The 19941-nt window shown below is 47.4% G+C and overlaps 1 protein-coding gene across 12 annotated transcripts in view; it reads right to left on the bottom strand.

Annotated features, from left to right (window-relative positions):
• Positions 1–19941, bottom strand: part of XPO6 (exportin 6) — a 149424-nt gene that overhangs the window by 21134 nt on the left and 108349 nt on the right. For 9 of the 12 annotated variants that reach the window (XR_014840390.1, XM_085017020.1, XM_085017014.1 and 6 more), the window contains 5 exons: positions 14039–14147; positions 12542–12634; positions 11333–11402; positions 4737–4896; positions 1558–1650 (listed from right to left, as the gene is read on the bottom strand). Coding sequence is in view for 11 of the 12 variants with exons in the window: in XM_085017020.1 (XP_084873146.1) it covers positions 1558–1650; positions 4737–4896; positions 11333–11402; positions 12542–12634; positions 14039–14147 (525 nt within the window). In the remaining variant the exon portion in view is untranslated. The remainder of the gene's footprint in view (positions 1–1557; positions 1651–4736; positions 4897–11332; positions 11403–12541; positions 12635–14038; positions 14148–19941) is intronic. The other 3 variants (XM_085017017.1, XM_085017018.1, XM_085017023.1) reach the window with 1 other exon arrangement.

Here is a 19941-nt window from a genome sequence, read left to right as displayed (position 1 = left end):
TCAAAGGATTAAGACCTATCATTGTCAGTGCAGTAGCCTGGGTTGCTACTGCGGCTTGGGTCTGATCTCTGGTCTGAGGAGCTTCACATGCTGTGGGGTGCCCCCCCCCCCCGCCACCTCCAAAAACGAGAAAGAAGACATTAAAGTCTGTCTTTGGCACATTTAAGCATTTCAGTCAATCGATCAAATTTACAGCGCCCCTTATGGCTGAAGGGAAGAGCGCTAACCCTTCCTCAAATTGTGTGCAAGGTGTTACGTTTATGAGCAAATCAGCATCTTTCTTCTTTTTTTTTTTTTTTTTTTTTTTGTCTTTTTGCTATTTCTTTGGGCCGCTCCCGCTGCATGTGGAGGTTCCCAGGCTAGGGGTCGAATCGGAGCTGCAGCCACGGGCCTACGCCAGAGCCACAGCAACGCGGGATCCGAGCCGCGTCTGCAACCTACACCACAGCTCACGGCAACGCCGGATCATTAACCCACTGAGCAAGGCCAGGGACCGAACCCGCCACCTCATGGTTCCTAGTCAGATTCGTTAACCACTGTGCCACGACGGGAACTCCAAATCAGCATCTTTCTTGGGAGAAGATTTCTCTAAATTCTTCAAAAGGAAAGCAGTGTTAAAAATGTTTTCAACCACCACAGTAAATGACACTTTCTTTCAATTATTTGTCTAATTTGAAGCTCAAGAATGCTCTAGAAGAGGGATTAGAGACTTTTTCTGCAAAAACCAGAGTGTAAGTAATTATTTTAGGTTTTGCAGGCCATCCACTCTCAGTCACAACTACTCAACCCTGCCTCTGCAGTGGAAAAGCAGCCACAGATTTAACCTGTGAATGAATGGGCATGGCTGTGTTCCAATAAAACTTTATTTACACAAGCTGGCAGTGGGATGGACTTGGCACAGGCCAGTTTGCCAATTCCCACTCTAGTCTAGAGCAAGCCTTCTGGGCAGTGTGATGTCCAGTCCCCATTCTTCTATTCCCTCCCTGTGTCACTTTCCTGATGGCTTCCCACTGTCTATAAAGTTTCTCAAAGTGTGGTCTCTGGATGTCCTGCTTCAAAACCACCTGAAACTCTTATTTAACATGCAAATGAATACCCGAGCCTTATGCCATCCTTCAGAGGGAATATGTTCCCCAAGCGATTCTTCTGTACCCTGCAGTTTCAGTCACTAGTCTACACGACAAGACTCAGGGCATTCAAGGTGAAATAGCCCGAACGTGCCTATCCAGCCTCGGCTCCCACCACACAAACTGCGCACCACCTTCCCAGCTGCGGGACTCTGCAACACTCTCGTGTCATGGCTTGTGCTGTTCTTTCTGCCTGAAATGCAGACTCCATATATACCCTCTGCTCCCAACTCTCATCTGCCCAATGAATTCCTCTTACTCCAGCCACCTCTGCCCCCCACCCCCAATAAACAATCTTTCTTTCTAGATTTGAAGATAGGAGTTTTTCTTCTTTTCACTGCAGCCCCTAAGTTCCTTTTTATCTATAAAACCATCTGGGGCCAAAGGACAAGGTCTTTCCGAGAACACACAAACATCTAACTATACTCACACATCAATGAGATCAGGCTTCAGCACCGAGGGCACAGCAGTCTCAATGTTGTACAATTTGATCTGAGATCCATACAAAGTGACTTTGACCAACCTATTGGCAAAGAAGAAGAGAAAATATTCACCTTAGGAACTAAAATAGACAAAATAGACAAGGTACCAACAAAAGTCTTGAGGACAGCCTTTTATTCAACCAAAAAAGAATCAAGATCAGGTCTTCCCTTTTATCCCAAAGATATAATCTGAGACATGCACAAAGATTTATACACTAAGATACCATCTAAAGCATTACTTACAGTCTCAAAAATTTTTACAAACAATATAGATATCGGATACAGAGAACATAACACATACAATACAAATGATTAGGACATAAAATTTTATGTGTATTTTGCCACAATAGAAAAAAAAAAAAAACTGGAAAAAATGTTTCCAGTGGATAGATATATGATAAAGAAAATACACCAAATGTTCACTGTAAAATCTAGGTGGTGGGTATATGGGCATTTCCTAAATAATTGTTTAACTTTCTGAAGATTTGAAAATGTTCATGATCAAACACTAGGGTGGGAGGAGGGGGACGCAAGAGCTTCTAAAACATTAGGGTATTTTTAACTCCTAAAACAATTCTTTGAGAAGCAAATTACTGAGTCCACTGGTTGCCCCAGGACTCACTAACTATACACAAAGTTTGCATAATAACTAAAGTCAGCTCTAATGAAAATGAAAGAGGCATTTCCCATTTCCCAGTAGAGACTAACACTCCTTTCTGAGTAAACATTAAAAAACAAACAAAAACCCTAGAGACCTGGCTAAAACTAGAGACCTCTCAGGGCCTACTCTGTAAGGAAACAGGGAAGCAGGTCTGAGAGGGGCACCCGGGAAGACAGCGTGTCTCTCTCCCTCAACCCAACAAGGCAGAGGGTCTCAAACTCCGCGGAGCATAAGAATCAACTGGAGTTGCTACCCCACAGACTGACTCTTGTTGCTTTGAGGGGGGTCTGGAAACGTTCATCTCTGAGAAGCATCCAGGGGACTCTGATGCATGTGGTCCGTACTGTGAAAAGCACTCCTCTCTGCTGGGGCGAGAAAGCAAGACTTTACTCCAAACCACAAGCTGGAGGCACAAATTATTCAGGATTGGGGAGCAGTCAGAAAGAGCTATGTCCAGTCAGTCAAGGAAGTCAGGATAAAAGAGCCAAGGACTCCCAATCTGAAGGCCTAGGAAGAGGGATGTGCTGATGGTGATAACCAGACACAAAACAGTTACCATCAATAAGTGAGAGATGACTGCACACATGGTATTAACTCTTGGAACTCTCCTATCCTCCTCAGAGTCACACAGTCAGTGTACATACAGTTCTGCCGTGGTCAGTATACTCATCATGTGCAACCATCCCCACCTTCGATCTCCGTTACGCCTTGCATCCGGTAAAACTGACCCTCTGTATCCATGAAAGAGTAACTCCCCATACCGCCTCCTGCCCCGGGCCACCGCCATGCTACTTTCTGTCTCTATGGTTTGACCACACCGAGGACCTCACAGAAATGAAATCGTACACTACGTGACTTTACATTGCTTTTACCTTCAACAATGTTCTTTACTGTTCTACACTAAAAACGAACTTCTAGGTGTCTTTTAATATGTCTATGTTTAAGAGTCTTAACATTAAGTTTGTTTTACGTAACCTTTGCGTTCCTGCTCATCAGACTGGCTACTGAGATCACATAGCCACATCAAGGAGGCTTCTCTCATACTTTGTTCTAAAGGAAGACAGCAAAGTATCTTTATGTACCAAAACCTGCAAACCTACGCAGTACAGAAAGCTGTGTGTGTGTAAATGTAAGGACCCACACAGTGACAATTCAGGATCTCGGATCACTTATCTCGCTATGAAGTTGAGATGACTGGTGGATATAACATATTGCTTAAGTTTAAATTCAGAAAACACGATCTCAGACAGAAAGACATGTTCTATTCCTCCTAATGATCAGTAGAAACAGGCCTTGCAGGAAGAAGAGGAAAAAGGACCCTGGAAGTAGCTCTAGGGTTTGGAAAGAGCACAGCATCTGGACTCAGGAAACTGGTTCAAGTCCACGTGCTCCCCTCTCATGAACGGTGTGACCTGGGGAAAGGCACTCAGCCTCTCTGGGCCACAGTTTACTCAAGAGAAAATGACAATACTTGTCCCTCTAAGGATAAAAATGAAAGAAATGTACAAAACTACTCTACAGAATTTCCTACTATACTGTATGCTGCTTTTATTATTAATATTAATCTGGCCTTTAAAGATTTAATTAAAACTCCTAGTCATCTCTGCTTTTAGCACCAAGCTGGTATGCCAGTAACCTAGGCGTGGGGCCTAGTTCCCCCACCCGCCACCCCAGGTACTGGGCCACCGAAAACACCCGTTGGCTCACCTTTGGGCTGGACCCACACCTACCCGGTTTTGAGCCATCTAATCAACTTCTACTAGCTTGAAACGATCTGACCCGCCTGTCACATTTTAAGCATATGACTTTTTAAGCCTATGAGTTCATGAGAGGGGAGCGGAGGGACTGGGTGGTATGACATGCTCCTCAGCAAAGGCAGCCATAAACCCTGTGAGGGACCCCGAGGAAGAAGCAGTAACAGCAGCTTGGTGGTGGGGAGGCGGGGAACCACCTCTCAGGCCAGGCTTAGAGGCTGCCCAGCTTCCACTCCTTAGGACACTAGGAGGACTGGAAAAGCCAGTTCTATTCTAACAGGACCAGACAAAGTCCCACCTCTGAGATCTCAGATAGTGCCTTCTGCTTACTCCTTGGTCCTTTCTTAATGTCTCTTTATCCAATGAGCAAAGACCTAGGACTGACCTCACCTGGTTTCTTCTGAGGTTACTCCTGTCTTGATACCTATACAAAGATCTTCCAGGAAATAACAGCTATATTTACTCTCTGCTACAGGCGAGACCCTGTGCTCAGTGCCTGACCTCATTCAATTCTCAAAATAAGCCCGTAAGATGCTACATCTATTCTGTTTTATGGACGAGGGACCTGAAGCTCAGAGAGCGTAAGTGACTGCTCCATCAGATATGGCGGAGGGCGCCTTGATTCACCGGGGGCAACAGAAGGTGCCTGGCAACACGCTGGCCCTCAGCTGGGCAGGCACGGCTGAGCTCCCTGCTCTAACTGCCGACCCACCTCTCCACCACCGTGAGGGCGTCGCTGAAGCGCGCGGCGAAGACATCCCCGATGAAGTACTCGGCGAGGCGGCCCACGGCCTGCAGGAGGGAGCTCAGGTCTCGCAGGGAACAGTGCAGCCGCCGGCAGTCATTCTCCGCTGTGATGTTCAACCTGTGTCCTGGAACACAGCGCCTCAGATGGTTTGTCATAGAAAAACACGCTTTAATCACCACTACAAAGAGCAGCTCATCCAGGCAGGCTACGTTTCGCACAACCAATTTTTGAAGCACGGCGACCTGCAGGCTGCTTCCCAGTACCCAGCAGGGCAACTGGGCAGGCTCCACCTACAGCCAGACCCACATGCACCCCAAGGCCACAGGGAGAGACAGATGGAGTGGAGGGAGAGGGACAGAGAGCCTGGGGCGTGCCCACACGGACCAGTCTGATCCATGACTGCCCTCTGCACGGCTGACAGGTAGGATGCGCCCTGTTCAAAGAACAGGTGCACCGGGCACTCCAGCCCAGAACCTGTAGGGAGCACCGTGTGGCACAAGGCCGCAGGACCCGGATCCCTAAGACACAGATCCCCTGCCACTTGCAGGCTCTCTACCTCAGAGGGCCCTTCTAAGCCTCAGTTTCCTCATCGTTAAAATGGAAACGAATGCTACCATCTAAGTCACTACAGGAAGGGCTGAATGTGTAAAAACCCTGTAAATTACAGAGCCTTATTCCACGGTTGTACTGATGACGAACAACAAAGAGTGAGTGCTTTTCTAAGGCCTGGAGCTTTCCTTCAACTTCATTTCTTCGAGCTGAGCAGGGAGGACGCAGGATGAAGGACAGGATGGTCCCCGATGCCGCCGCCCCCCAGCCCTCTGGAGCTCTCCCCACAAAGGTCTACCAAAGCCAGGAACCGCTGCCGAGCCGGACGAGAGCGCTCAGTCTGACCTAGCGCCCCTCCTGCGTCCAGGAGGAGGGAGGGAGGGTCGGTCATAGTGAAGACAATGGCCACAGGGCACCTCCACTCACTCCCTAAATACTTTTCAAACCTGCTCCCTTCACCGCCACAGGATTTCACTCTGTCGGGAGGCAGGAACCTGGTATCGCCAGCCCTCTTTCCATGGCGAACCCAGATCTAAGCAGCAGCTCCCCAGAAGCGAGGTGCCACACCCTTCGGGGGCTCCCTCTGGCCCAAAGGGAAAAGCCCGACCTCCTTGGTGTCACCGCCAGATCTGTGTGACTTCACCTCCTCCTCTCCTTCCACTCTATCATTTGGACCCCTGAGGGCCCCCTGGTGCCTCCTCTGCACCTCTGCACGATTGGGGTCTCTGCCTGAGTCCCCGCGTCACCCTCTGGCCCCGCACACCTGGCGCTCTCGCACAGCCCGCAGGCTCACCGAGGTACCCCCTCTCCCAGGATGTCAAGGATTCCTGCCCCGCTACATCCTCCCAGGGCACCCTACACACACAAGGAGATAATGATGTACGAGCCTGTCTCCTCACTGACGCTGAACTCCTCCGCAGTGAGGGGCTACGCCCTGCATCCAGCACAGCACCTGGTACAGAATGAGCGACTACAAATGGACAAATCAATTTGATACAATGGAACAGAGAGCAAAGCAGAGCAGGAGAGGGAGCCTGGGGTTAGCGGGGGCGGCAATGGTGGCGCTGAATTTCCTCACCCTGCCCTTGGGAGCATTCGCCCAACTGTGTAAAGGTGAACAGGGGCATGCAACACTGGCGAATGGGAGAAAGAAGCGCTGACACCGAAGGGGAGGGTGCCATGAGGAGCAAGGTCAATGCTTCAGCTCCCGACTTCCAAGTGATGAGGCCGGAACAGAGCCTGTGACAGCCCCAAAGGGAGGACAGGAGCCTGGAAAATGGGACACTGTGTGAAGGCCGCTGTTACAGTGGGTCACACATCAAGAAGCTGGAGGACAAAAAGGAAGGGGCAACTCCAGGAGAGAGCCGGTAACAAAGCTGGCTCTGACCTGCCTGACCACACCCCAGGCCACAGCAAGCAGAGCTTTGGGGCAGAAATGCCCAGGGGGATTCTCAGCCTGCAGGCAGCCCTGCCAAGGCCACTGAGGGGGTCTAAGGAGGGTGAGAGCACCCACACCACTGGCCGGAGGAGCTCAGAGAACACACAGAACCAAGAAGCGGTTCTCGTCGTGTGTGGTCACGTGAGAGGGAAGAGTGCCTGTCTCCTCTCGCAGGGAACCCAAGTGCCACCATCACACCCCTTCTGAAGGTCAGAGGTGTTCAGGGCTACTGCTAGGCAACCGGAGCCCAGGCTACACTCAAACCTGTTGTTCCACCTGTTGGCACACCATCCGAGCCTTAAGGTCCTGTGGGAATGGAACCTGTCAGAAAAACAGACCCTGGAACTAGACGGGGTGGTAGTTCAGGCTTCAGAAAGAGAGAGGCCAGCTCATCTTTCGAAGAGCAATGGGGACAGGATTTGAATCCACATCAGGACCCCTCAAGTCTCCCAGTACACACCCGCCCTCTCCTGCTCCATCTCCCCCATCTCGACGACTACTGTTCCATGTATTTCACGGTACTTATTAGCCAGAATTAGGTCCCCTTCGGTACAACCTAAGAACTAAGTTCTTCAATATTTTAAGCGTGAAGGAAACCTTTCTGGGTTTCTCTTTTAAAAACCAAACCAAAACACCACCCGAAATCAGGTTCCCCTAGCAGGTGGTCATGAGACAGCTTAGAAGTCACGGTGATGCAGCCCGCCCGTCCTCCCCTTGGCCGCCCGCATCCACACAGACATCTGATGCACGGCCCGCCCCAGCACTGCCCCTGCAGCCTCTTCCTGGAGGCCTCGAGGGAACACAGAGAGCCCGCTGCCTCCGGAGGGAGTCCTCTGTCTTTGAGGGGGCCGGTCAAAAACACAGGGAAAATCTGCCTCCTTGGAGTCCCTCCTCATTACCCCTGGCCCCAGCCTTTGAGGGAGAAGAAAACACAAGCCAGAGCCTGCTGACACATGACCGTCTTGGGGGGATGGAGAGAGGGCTCACGTTCTTACACATCTCCTCTTGGCTGAAATACACCCCGGGCCTCATCCATTTCCCCTGTCACCCTCCCTCTGAGAATCCTTGCCATCCTGATCACCTGCCCTAATTTGTCTGACCAAAAGCTGTGCCTAGAATGAAAAACAGCTTGGAACTGCTATGCGTGTTTTAAACTACTGGTTTGAACCATAAGAAATTGCTGATATTTGACCATTTCTGACCTACCCAAAGTGCAATTTCATATAATTCAATTTAATACTGAGTGCCATCGGAAGTGCATATTAATCAACGTTGCAGCTGGTTCCTTCCCACTCCGTCTCCAAGGCAGACAAACCCACAGGCAGTAAGTACCCCAAATCGGTCTCCAGGCCCTGCCCCCCGCCGAGAAACCTCATACTACCACCACCGCGGAATCAGGAGAGGTACCACCTCAACTTGAGGAGGCAGGCCAGAGTTCCTGCCATGAAAAGCTCTTCAGATCTACCCAGATTTTCTTCTACTTGGTTAAGGTTTAGTTCCCTCCCGGTTCCCATCAGTAGCACAGAACGTTTGCAAAGAAATGAGAATACTGCTACACATAGGTTTTAGAGACAAAATATCAGGGCCACACTAAAGCCCTAACCTCCATAAACCAAGTCACCCTGCACCTTAGGGGCACCCTCAGCCACATCCAAAGAACAGATCACCGGCAAATCTCTGCCATGGAAGGAAACATCTTAACTTTAAATATAGTTCAGTCTTTTCTTTCTTTTTTTGGGGGGGCGGGGGGTGGTGGTGGTGGTGAGGGGTGGAGACTGGGTGGGGGCTGGGAGGCAAAGGTATAAAAATAAGCATTTAGGAGTTCCCGTTGTAGCTCAGCAGTAACAAACCAGACTAGTATCCATGAGGACGTGGGTTCGATCCCTGGCCTCGCTCAGTGGGTTTAGGATCCGGTGTTTCCGTGAGCTGCGGTGGAGGTTGCAGACTGGCTCGGATCTCACGTCGCTGTGGCTGTGGTGTAGGCCAGCAGCTACAGCTCTGATTAGACCCCTGGCCTGGGAACCTTCATATGCCTTGGGTGCGGCCCTAAAAAGACAAAAAAAATAAAATAAAATAAAAAGGAGCATTTAAGGTATTCCACCCTGAGAGAACAAACACATCATAGATGAACCTAGGCAGAACAAAGACTCTAAGTCCAAAAATCTATACATTGCCGATGAAGCAATCTCTTAAGCAGGGAAGTTTGCACAGCTAAACAGAAAAGTTAAGAGGGCTGCTAAGACCGGGACTACTGCCCCAAAGAGGGAAGACCCCAGCGAGGAGCAGCCAAAGCCAGACCCCCGCCCCGACAAGACGGATACCTGAGGGTCACGTAAGGACCCAAAGGCCGCACCAGGGGCACAACCACCAATGAGAGGATTTCTCAGGTCACCAGTGGTGAGAAAGGCAGACGGCGAGAGCAAAGGATGCCTCGAGGCGGTGAGAGAGGCACAGCGACGGATGAGCGAGGGCATGTGCTGCCTTGGCTTTTACTGAGGCGGTGGGAACAGGAAGACGAGCAGGGGGAAAGAGCAGGACTCCCCTCGCACAAGCTCCAGAGGAGACCCAAGAACTCGGGCCAGCGTGAAGGTAAAGGCAAAGGGAAGGACTGGGCCATACCTGGGCCATACCTAACCCATCGGGGAAAAAAGAACGTGGTTTCTGGTAAGAGGCAGTGAGGCTGACGAATATAGCATGGAGGTTACGTGAGGGGTAAATGGCCATGGGAACCAAGGAACAAAACCTACTCAGAGTTTCCATTTTTTAATAGCCTTTGCGTTGGAAAATTGGCTTTTGCTTTGTCAGGGATAAGAGCGCCTTTTAAAACAGGAAATAAATCTCTCTCGGGCCCGAGAGGTTTTGCCACTGGAGTATATGCGCTGAGGACCAGTGCTGGGGCCGAGGTTTAGAAACCATCCGGAAGAGCAAACTGCGCTGTGAAACTGCCCATCAGTGGGCTTCAACGAGAGTGGGTATCTGACGTCTCATTTAGGGAAAACTCAGATTATACTTCTCAGATGAGAAGCTCTAAGTTATCAATTATTTCTCAGAAAAAGGACTTAAGAATCACTGCAGATTTTCATTTGAAGATAGACTCGGTGCAAGGTAAAAAAGTCAGCTACTAACACTAAAAAAAGTTTAGGGGTCAATTTTGGGGGAAAGGAGTACATGCTTGATTTTTTTTTTTTTTTTTTTAAGATCAAGAACAATGTCTCTAGGGTCTTGAGTGTATTCTAACTTGAATGGTGACCCTGAGGGAGACCACCACAGTATGACTCTCCTCAAGAATGGATTCTAGAAACATCTACGGCATATGTACCCAGTCAAATGACCTCCATTAATGTTGACAGCATATTTTAAAGGTGCATTTGTTTTGAAAAGTGGTCTTTTGAAAGTTCTGTATACGCCGTTCTTACCCTCTCTACACAACCAGGGCCCGTGGCTGGGGCATGCCAAGTCCCACCAACCCCCTGGGGCCCACTAGATTATTTGGAAGCTAACATAGTCATGGAAATAAGCCATCACAGGCCAAGAAGGGCAGCCTCAGAAGGAGCCTCCTGGGGAGGCTCTGCCACAAATAACACGCTCAGTCAGGCAATGGGCTGTACCCTGGGCAGCTCTGTGCCAGGCTGCAACAACAGTTACACAACAGAGGAGCGGCAGGCCAGGGCCACCGCTCCTGTACGGAAAACTGTGTGTGAGGAAGAGCAGTATGAAATGACTGTGTGTGGGGGGGGGGGCACAGGTGTGTTGGCAAGCACGACGTTAAGTTTCTGGTGTTTTCAGCTGGCAGAAAGAATGTCAGATTTTGACTCATTCAACCGGTTATCATCCCCTATTATACCGTCATGGGCGGGCCTAGCACCAACAAGCCATGTGACCTTGGGTAAACTAACATCTCTCAACATCAAGTTCCTCTTCTGTTAAACAGGGTAACATTATTAGTTCTTACACCTCACAGGACACTTGAGGGAATTAAATAAGCTAACATAAGCAAAGGATACAGTGCTTGGCATGTTTATTATTTATTATTAACAAAATAACCAAAAAATGCTAACCCTGAATCCCAAGCTGGGGAGACCAAAGCGTTTCCAACTGGCTACCATCAGAGCCTCCCTCGGGCCATTTACAAGGAGAGCTAACAAGCCCTGGGATCGGTCCCACCAGCTCGCCTGCTGCGGAGCTGCTCCTGCATCCTGACTCAAAGCCAGAGAAGAAAGAACACACTGCAGGAAAGTCAAGGCCATGTTTCTAGCGTACTAGCTGGTTAAAAGGACAGAGAGAAATATTCCGATTGTTAGGGTTTTAAAAAGTCCTACCTCTTCGTTCCAAATGAGTTCCTTTTCTCTCACTGAAATACCTCTTTGGAATATACTGTCACGGCCTCCCCCACAGCTCCTTTTTAATCATAATTTTTTTTTTTTAATTTTCCCTGTTTAGAAATGGAGAGAGATGGAGCAGCAGGGAGGAGGCAGTGGAGAAAGCATGTTCTGACAACAAAGAAGGCAGCAGTTAAATATTACTCCAATTTTTTTCTGAATTGGTTAAATGAGAAAAATAAAAGCCAGTTTACCTGACCCTGAAGTCACTATAAACTGCTGTAACCCCAGATAAACTTCTAAATTGTCCTGAAGAACTGGGAACTGAAACAAAAACAAAAACAAAGATTAAAAAAATAATAATAATAAATGTGAATTTTAATAGCATTTCAACATTAAAAGAAGTACCTCTGGGGGCAGGGGCAGGATAAAAAACTTTCCTCTGGAGACCTTTACATGCAGCTAAGAAGAGGTGGCTCCCTTCAGTGTCTCCCAACCCTGACAATTTCTACAACTGAAACCACCAGTTAATACTTGGAGTAAGTGAGAAAATATCAGTTCGACACTTCTTCTAACCAAAGCCCTGGATGCCGAGCATGATTATTACGATGCTCATGTTCCTAAAAGAGGACACCAAGCCCTCAAATCTAGAGCTCTGAGACAGAGCCTACCTCCCCTTCGAGCCCAAGGAAAACCCTGCCCTTGAAAGAAATAGCAGCTATGCCCTGTTAAAGTATATGGATCTGCTAAGTGAAAAGACAGTCAAATTATTTGGAAGTCAATTTGCCTTACTCAATTCGCAGACAGGACCGCTATAACCAGTTGTATCTTTTCTTTCGAAAGCTGCTAACTCACCATTAAAATAAAATTAAGACTTTAATACCACAGGTCCCTGAGAAAGACAGATGCAAAATAAAATGACTCTCTCCGTAAGAAGAACACACGATACAGCTGGGCTGGGCAATGCAAATCTATCCCGATAGATTACCTTGCCTTTGGAGGAGAGATGGACTTCATGAAATTGCCTCACATAACAAGCACCACTTGTGAATGAAATCAGCCTCTGTGACAAGATTCCAGCACATAAACAAGGAGAGTGCCCGGCAATTTGCCAAGAGTGAGATTTACAGAGGTTAGCTTTGCAGCAATGTAATTTTTATAAATTAATCTAGTTGGCTTGGCCTCCTCTGAACTGATGAAAGCATGAAGGCATTGGTCAAATTCATATTATACCCAAGAGCTTAGGAAAAAAAACAGGGCTTCCAAAAGTTGATTTTAAAATATTTGGGGAAACTGTTACCATTTTAAAATTTGAGGGTGGGTTATGGTAATTTATTTTTCTCTGTTTAAGATGTATACATTTTATATATTTAATAGTGGTGAGCCAAAAAAGCCTTACTACTCATGCTATATATACGCAGGGAAATAATTAGACGCTCTGTCCCCTCCAAACGGTGAGTTACCAGTGTTGAGAAGGCGTGTGTGGGAAGGAGCTCCATCACTTTGGCCACTACCTCCAAGCTCTGGCGTAAGTACCGCTGCCACTCTGTCTGCTGCTGCGGGGGGAACACAGAAGGATCAGCTCTCCTAGGCGGGCAGAGTCTTGTCATCGTCCCTGACAATCTGTCCTCAACCTCAAGTCCACTCCCAGACATAAAAATGTGAAGAAACAGCAAACGACAGAACCAGGTTACTTGGTACTTTAAAAAGACCAAGGTTAAAAAAAAAAAAAAAAAAAAAACTAATCCAATGAATTAATTTCTTAGGGAAGCTATTTCCTCAAAAAGCAAATGATCCACATAGCATGACCTACTTTTCTCCCCACTGTCACAGAAGTAATAGATTTTAAAAAGCCCCTTGTGAAATGCTCATTCCCAGCTACTGAAATCGGTCATTCAGCACCTTCTGAGACAGCCCATGACTAAGTTTGTGTAAGTTTAAGGGTCCACACCAGGGCCACGCGAAGTATGGTCTATAGATGGGGCAGCATCAGTACCTCCCGGGGGGCTGGTCAGAAACGCAAATACTGTGCCCCGGCCCCAGAGCTCCTGAATGAAAATCTGGTTTAACAAGCTGGCCCAGTGATTCTTATCCATGCTCAAAAGTGAGACGCACTGGCCTACAGCAGTGAAAAGGATGTGAAGCTGAAGTTTACCAAGCACCTACTATTCATCAGGCACATAGCCAGTACGTCCACGCCTGCTGCCCTCACATAACTGCCAACACAGGGCAGTCAGATAGATCCCTCCCCTCCTGTGAGATGGGGAACTCAAAGCTCAGAGAAATCCAGTGACTCAAGGTTGCAGAGAGTCAAAGCCAGGCCATCGGGTTCCAAGCACAAGCTATTTCTAACTCAAAGATGGCTGCCCTCGAGGTCTTGACCACACCACAGGCAGTGATTTTGAGAGTCATACCACCAACTCGGCAATTTTAAAATGTACGGTGGTTAAGAAAAAAAAAAGAACGCCGAAGTTGTGTCCTTGAAGATATTTTCCTTACCAGTGTTGGGCACATCAACATCGATAAATTCAAGACTGATTTTTAAAAGACACCAGTTTACAAAATACAGTCAATAAAGACTTCCTTTCATGCTAGCTTTACCATTTAAATCTCTCTTTTCCCACCAGCATCCAGCAAGCTTTGGTTTGCTGCCCAGAGTGTGGGTGCAAGGCAGGGAAAGAGGAGGGCTGCAGCGTTCTTACTAAACCACTTTTCACAGTACGTATGGTTTCTCTCTTACATCTGCAGTCCATATAGATAAATGCCTATAAAACATCTCTCTGCGGGTAACGAACCCAGAGAGACCAGCAGAATGTAAGTTTCAAAGGCATAACTCAAACCGTAAGACTCCTTTGGCTTAAAAAGAGTCTCCAGAGCAAAGGGCTATGGGTTCCAAGTCTTCGTTCTGGCTCCTATCACAGCCCGGCAGTGATGAAGGTCAGGCAGGGTGTGCCGCTTACATCGTCATCCAGAGTCTCGTCATCCAACTCCTCCAACTGGGCCTGGTTGTATCTGAACTGGATTCGATTCAACACCTCCGTGAGCAAGAGGACTAGGGCGTCTTCGTACCTATGTGGCAGGGAAAAATTCAACATCAGGTGAAAGCAGGCTTTTAGCCCAGGGTTTCAAAAAGGCCTCCGCACTCTGAGGGGAATGGTGTCTGTGCCGGATTACCATACAGAAGAAACACATACACCAAACTTCGTTTATGGGTTGGCAAGTGTTATGTGGGAGTGGAACAGGAGCAAGGGATGTTGCTTTATTTAACTATGTTCCAGGCATCTTCCTGATGGACTGATCCTTCTATCGTCATATAATGTCCTTCTTTGTCTCTGGCAGCAATTTTTATCTTAAGCCTATTTTGTCTGATATTTATTTTATTTTATTCTTCCTGTCTTTTTAAGGCCATACTTGAGGCATAGGGAGGTTCCCAGGCGAGGGGTCCAATCGGAGCTGTAGCCGACGGCCACAGCCACAGATCTGCACTGCACCTAACCACAGCTCACAGCAACGCCGGATCCTTAATCCACTTATCGAGGCCAGGGATCGAACCTATGTCCTCATGGATAATAGATTCATTTCTGCTGAGCCACGACAGGAACTCCCTTGTCTGATATTTAGTATAGCTAACCTTGGCTCTCTTTTGGTTATTGTTTGTATGGAATATCTTTCTCTATCCTTTTACCTTAAACCTATCTGCTTCTTTAAAATTCAAGTCTCTTGGAGTTCCTGCCATGGCTCAACAGTTAGTGAATCTGACTAGCACCCATGAGGACGCAGGTTCCAACCCTGGCCTCACTCAGTGGGTTTAGGATCCAGCGTTGCTGTGAGCTGTGGTGTAGGTCACAGAGGCAGCTTGGATCTGGTGTTGCTGTGGCTGTGGTGTAGGCCGGCAGCTTTAGCTCCGATTCAACCCCTAGCCTGGGAATCTCCACATGCCACAGATGCGGCCCTAAAAAAGCAAAAAATATTTTTAAAATTAAAAAAATTAAATTCGAGTCTCTCTTAAACAACATATAGTTAGATCATGGGCTTTTTAAAATCCATTTTACTAATCTCTGTTTTTGTTTTTTTTTTTAATTTTTAAAAACTTTTTTTATGGTTGCACCTGTGCCATATGGGGCCAGGGACTGAGTTCAAGCTGGGGTTGCGACCTACGCCACAGCTGTGGCAATGCCAGATCCTTAACCCATTGCACCAGGCTGGGAATCGAACCCACAATTCCCCAGTGACCCGAGCCACTGCAATTGGATTTTTTTTTTTTTTTTTTTTTTTTTTTGCGCTTTTTAGGGCCGTACCTTCAGCATATGGATATTCCCAGGCTAGGGGTCAAATTGGAGCTACAGCTGCCGGCCCACACCACAGCCACATCAGATCTGAGCCACGTCTTCGACCTACATCACAGCTCATGACAATGCCAGATCCTTAACCCACTGAGCAAGGCCAAGGATCGAACCTGCAACCCCATGGTTCCTAGTCGGATTCGTTTCTGATGCGCCACGACGGGAACTCCTGCAATCAGATTCTGAACACACTATGGCACAGTGGGAACGCCCCCAATCTCCTTTTAATGGGAGAAGTTAATCCTTTACAATTAATGTAATTACTGATAAGGAAGGACTCCTGCCATTTCACTGTCTTCTATGTCATATCTTTTAATCCTCAATTCTCAGTATAACCACTTCTGTGTTAAATAGATATTTTCTAGTGTACTATTTTCATTCTCTTGCCTTTCCTTTATTTATTTATTTATTTATTTATTTATTTATTTATTTATTTTATGGCTGCATCTGCGGCATGTGGAAGCTCCCAGGCCAGGGATCGAACTCGCACCACAGCAGTGACCCAAGCTGCAGTGGCAACACAGGATCCTTACTGCTACACGGCAAGAGAACTCCTACCATGCATCTTCAAAGTTTTTTTCTCAGTGGTTTTCCCTGAGGATTACAAGTACTGTATATAAACGTCAATTAATTCAATGATTCAATCCTTTTAACAACTGTGAGAGGTAGGTAGTATTACTGGCACTTTTCTGATGAGGAAACCATAGCTAACAGAAGTTAAATAAACTGCCCAAGGTTACGAAGCTGGCTCATTTGAACCCAGGGCTCCCTAACTCAACATCTCATGTTCTCCTCGCTACATGTAAACCACCAGCAGGCTTTGAGCCTGCTCCGCCCACTCCCTCAAACCTAAATTTTAGTCAACTTTTAAGAACATTTAAAATCTCAAAGAGGAGGTGGAAAAACCCTAGGGAAACCCTGACTCTTTGATCTATGTCTAAGAATAATTTCTCAGAGAAAACATTTGGAGCCCCAGGCTTGGATATTTCCCTAGTGAGATAAGAACGTAACTCAGAAGACACCAAAGTTACGTGCAACAACCGTTACCTCAAGGGCCAACAAACCACTGATTTTCAAGAACAAATCATGCAGCCTAAATGCTTGCCTGTCCTGATATGTTTCTAAGAGAAGTTGAGGGCTGCTTCCACTCACAAAGCAAACCAGGCACACTGGTTATTCAGCGCTCAGCGCCAGTCCACTGTCCCCACGCTGTGATGCTGGGACTGAGACTACGCAAAGCCCATTTCTTTTTTTTTTCTTTTTTTTTTTTTTTTAATTTTTTTTTTGTTGTTGTTGTTGTTGCTATTTCTTGGGCCGCTCCCGCGGCATATGGAGGTTCCCAGGCTAGGGGTTGAATCGGAGCTGTAGCCACCGGCCTACACCAGAGCCACAGCAACGCAGGATCCGAGCCGCATCTGCAACCTACACCACAGCTCACGGCAATGCTGGATCGTTAACCCACTGAGCAAGGGCAGGGACCGAACCCGCAACCTCATGGTTCCTAGTCGGATTCGTTAACCACTGCGCCACGACGGGAACTCCCCCGAAAAGCCCATTTCTCCTCTGCCTGCTGGGCTCTGTCAGTGAGGGCACTGGAGAAAAACCGGGAGGCAGAAGGGGGGAGTGGGCAAAGGAACTCCACTCTTCCTGTGGGCTTGTGTCCTGGCTGTGTCACCCAACAACGATCACCTGGCAGTAATAACTGGTTCCAGTTTCCAGCTTGCACACTGCCCGAACCAGTCCCATCAGGCACTCAAAGAGGTGCCAGCAGCAGCCAGGTTACATCCTCTCCTCCTCAAAGGCCCCTCCCCTGGGCTCCTGTGGCAGCTAGGTGGTGCCCTCTCCTCAGAGATCTGAGCTCTGGCTGCACGGGGGCCGTCCCTCTGACAGTTTAGATTTTAATGACCTCAACACCCCTTTCCTTTGCACCCTAGCGGGGTGGGGGGGTGGGGGAGTGGAAGTGCTTCCTGTATCGTCTGTGCTGTCTCAGTGTTGGTTTTGCTTTCCACTCCTCTAAAACTTGTTTAATCAATTCCTTACATTGAATTCTTTTTTTTTTTTTTCTTGTCTTTTTGCCTTTTTCTAGGCGCGCTCCCGCGGCACATGGAGGTTCCCAGGCTAGGGGTCTGATCGGAGCTGTAGCCGCCGGCCTACGCCACAGCAACACCAGATCCGAGTTGCATCTGTGACCTACACCACAGCTCACAGCAACGCCGGATCCTTAACCCACTGAGCAAGGCCAGGGATCGAATCTGCAACCTCATGGTTCCTAGTCGGGTTCATTAACCACTGCACCACTGCGGGAACTCCCCTACATTGAATTCTTAAAATAATTCAGTGAGGTTTCTGTTTTCCTGATGGGACTCTAATAAAACCACCTAATCTTATAGAGGCGAGTACCGGGACGAAAAGATATTCAAAGCTAAAAGGTATCCAGGGCCAAGATCAAATAGAATCCATCCAGTCTAAGAGCTCAACGTCTGTCATGAGACTCTCTAGAGACAGTCTAAAGACTACTTAAAAATCCTCCTGACCTGTCACATTTCAAGGCCTGGTGGGCACAAGAGCTGACTTCATTCAAGACAGAAGCATTGTCCACCCTCAGTGTTTGCAAATGACTGCACAATGGAAACAAAAGATCTATAGATTCAGCATCCACTCTTGACCATAGGTGACTGTGGAGATGGAAGCCCTGCCTAAGGCTGATAGAACAAACAGGTAAATGGATCCAAAACATTAGCTGACATACAAAGAATGAGGAGACACTGAACACATGTCAAGAGAAAGATAATCAACAGGTTGTCGCAGATGACACACACGTGGGAATGACCGAAGATTTTTAAAGCACTGTATGACTAATACTTATAACTAATACTTACACCCAGCCTCCAGGAGGTTCTTCAGATGGAAGGTGTTTTGGACCGAACTGTCCACTCAAAACCGCTGAAGCCCTAACTCTCAGTGTGACTGCATCTGGAGAGAAGGCCTATAAAAGGCAATAAAAGTTGGGTGATGTCATAAAGGTGGGGCCTTAATCCCCTCATATGAAGAGGTGGAGTGCGTTGCTCTCTCCCCGCCTCCTCCCTGTGCACGGACAGAAGAGAGGCCGCGGGAGGGCCCAGAGGAGGCAGTGTCCACAAGCCAGGAAGAGAGCCCTCACCAGAAACTGAATCTGCTGGCACCCTGATCCATGCCTTTCAGTCTCCAGAAGTATGAGAAAATTAATTTCTGTAGTGTAAGCCACCCGAGCCAGTGGTATTTTGTTACGGCAGCCCGAGCTGATTAATAATACAAAAGGTAGACGGTATTGAGAAAGAAACCTGAAACTTCGAGAATGAAGGGAAAGCAAGAGAACTGGCAAATGTCTGGGCAAAGACAATAGACTGTTTCTCTAAAGATAAATGAGGGCTCAGGTTCAATCACTGGGCACTCTCAGTGGGTTAAGGATCCGGCATTGCTGTGAGCTGTGGTGTAGGTTGCAGATGAGGCTCGGATCTGGCATTGCTGTGGCTGTGGTGTAGGCCAGCAGCCATAGCTCCGATTAGACCCCTAGCCTGGGAACCTCCATATGCCGTGGGTGCAGCCCTTAAAAAAAAAAAAAAAAAATTGAAAAGAATTAAAATTACAAAAATGTTTGCAGATCACAATAAATCTGAAAACAATAACAAGAAGACATATGGGAAAATCCTCAAATATTTGGGAATTAGTTAATAAAGAAGAAATCTCAAGAGAATTACAAAGTATTTTAGATGAAAAGGAAACTACGACACATTGAAATTTGATAGATAAGGCTAAAGCAGTGCTCAGAGGGAAATTTACAGATTAAATACTTAAAATTACAATGGAAATAAACCTATACACCTGTGTGGCTCAAGCCATAAATGAGATTCCGAAAGCACTCCCAACTTCTTCTGAGAGTTAAAATTATACGTGTGAAGGAGACACATAGCAGGTGCTGAGTAAATCTATGATGAATGAAAGAACAAATGAACAAAAAAATGAATAAACACACAGGCAATAAACAGATAAAATTCCAAGTCAGAGAACTGTAAGGCGCTGAAGCACAATCCTGGATGACTTTCTCAGCTCAATGAAATCTCTGGGAGGCCATTCACTTGGTCTCTCGGGCAGTCAAGAGCATGAATTTCTCTTAGCAGGAGCTAGAAATCTGCCAGAGCCTTCGTATAAACCTAGTTACTACCTTTTATTAGTTGTATCAAAATGCCATGCGTCACAATGGCACTTCCTCTTTATTAAGCGGAAAGACCCAAGCAGAATGAGAGGGCAGCAATTTTTCTCACGCTTAGTCACATTTGTTTACAATCCAATCTCATGTCAACCTGGCAGGTCTGTGGCCAGCCTTTGCCAGTTCTCTCAGGCAAGAGGGTTCACAGGACATGACTCGATAACTTTAGGTTGCTTAACTCACTTCGAGTTTCCTCGCCTTCCCGTAAAAATAAGTTTCTGCACAGGTGTCTCCCTTCACACTGACAGGCACAGAGAGAAGGGTGTGCAAGAGA

This window comes from Sus scrofa, chromosome 3 (genome assembly GCF_054392235.1).
Source record: "Sus scrofa isolate SSC_HxYL_T2T_F1_AM1 chromosome 3, Sscrofa_HxYL_maternal_Yorkshire_Landrace_v2.0, whole genome shotgun sequence".
NCBI classification, from domain to species: domain Eukaryota; kingdom Metazoa; phylum Chordata; class Mammalia; order Artiodactyla; family Suidae; genus Sus; species Sus scrofa.
Note: the sequence above shows the minus strand (reverse complement) of the source record. Positions and strands in the feature narration are given on the sequence as shown.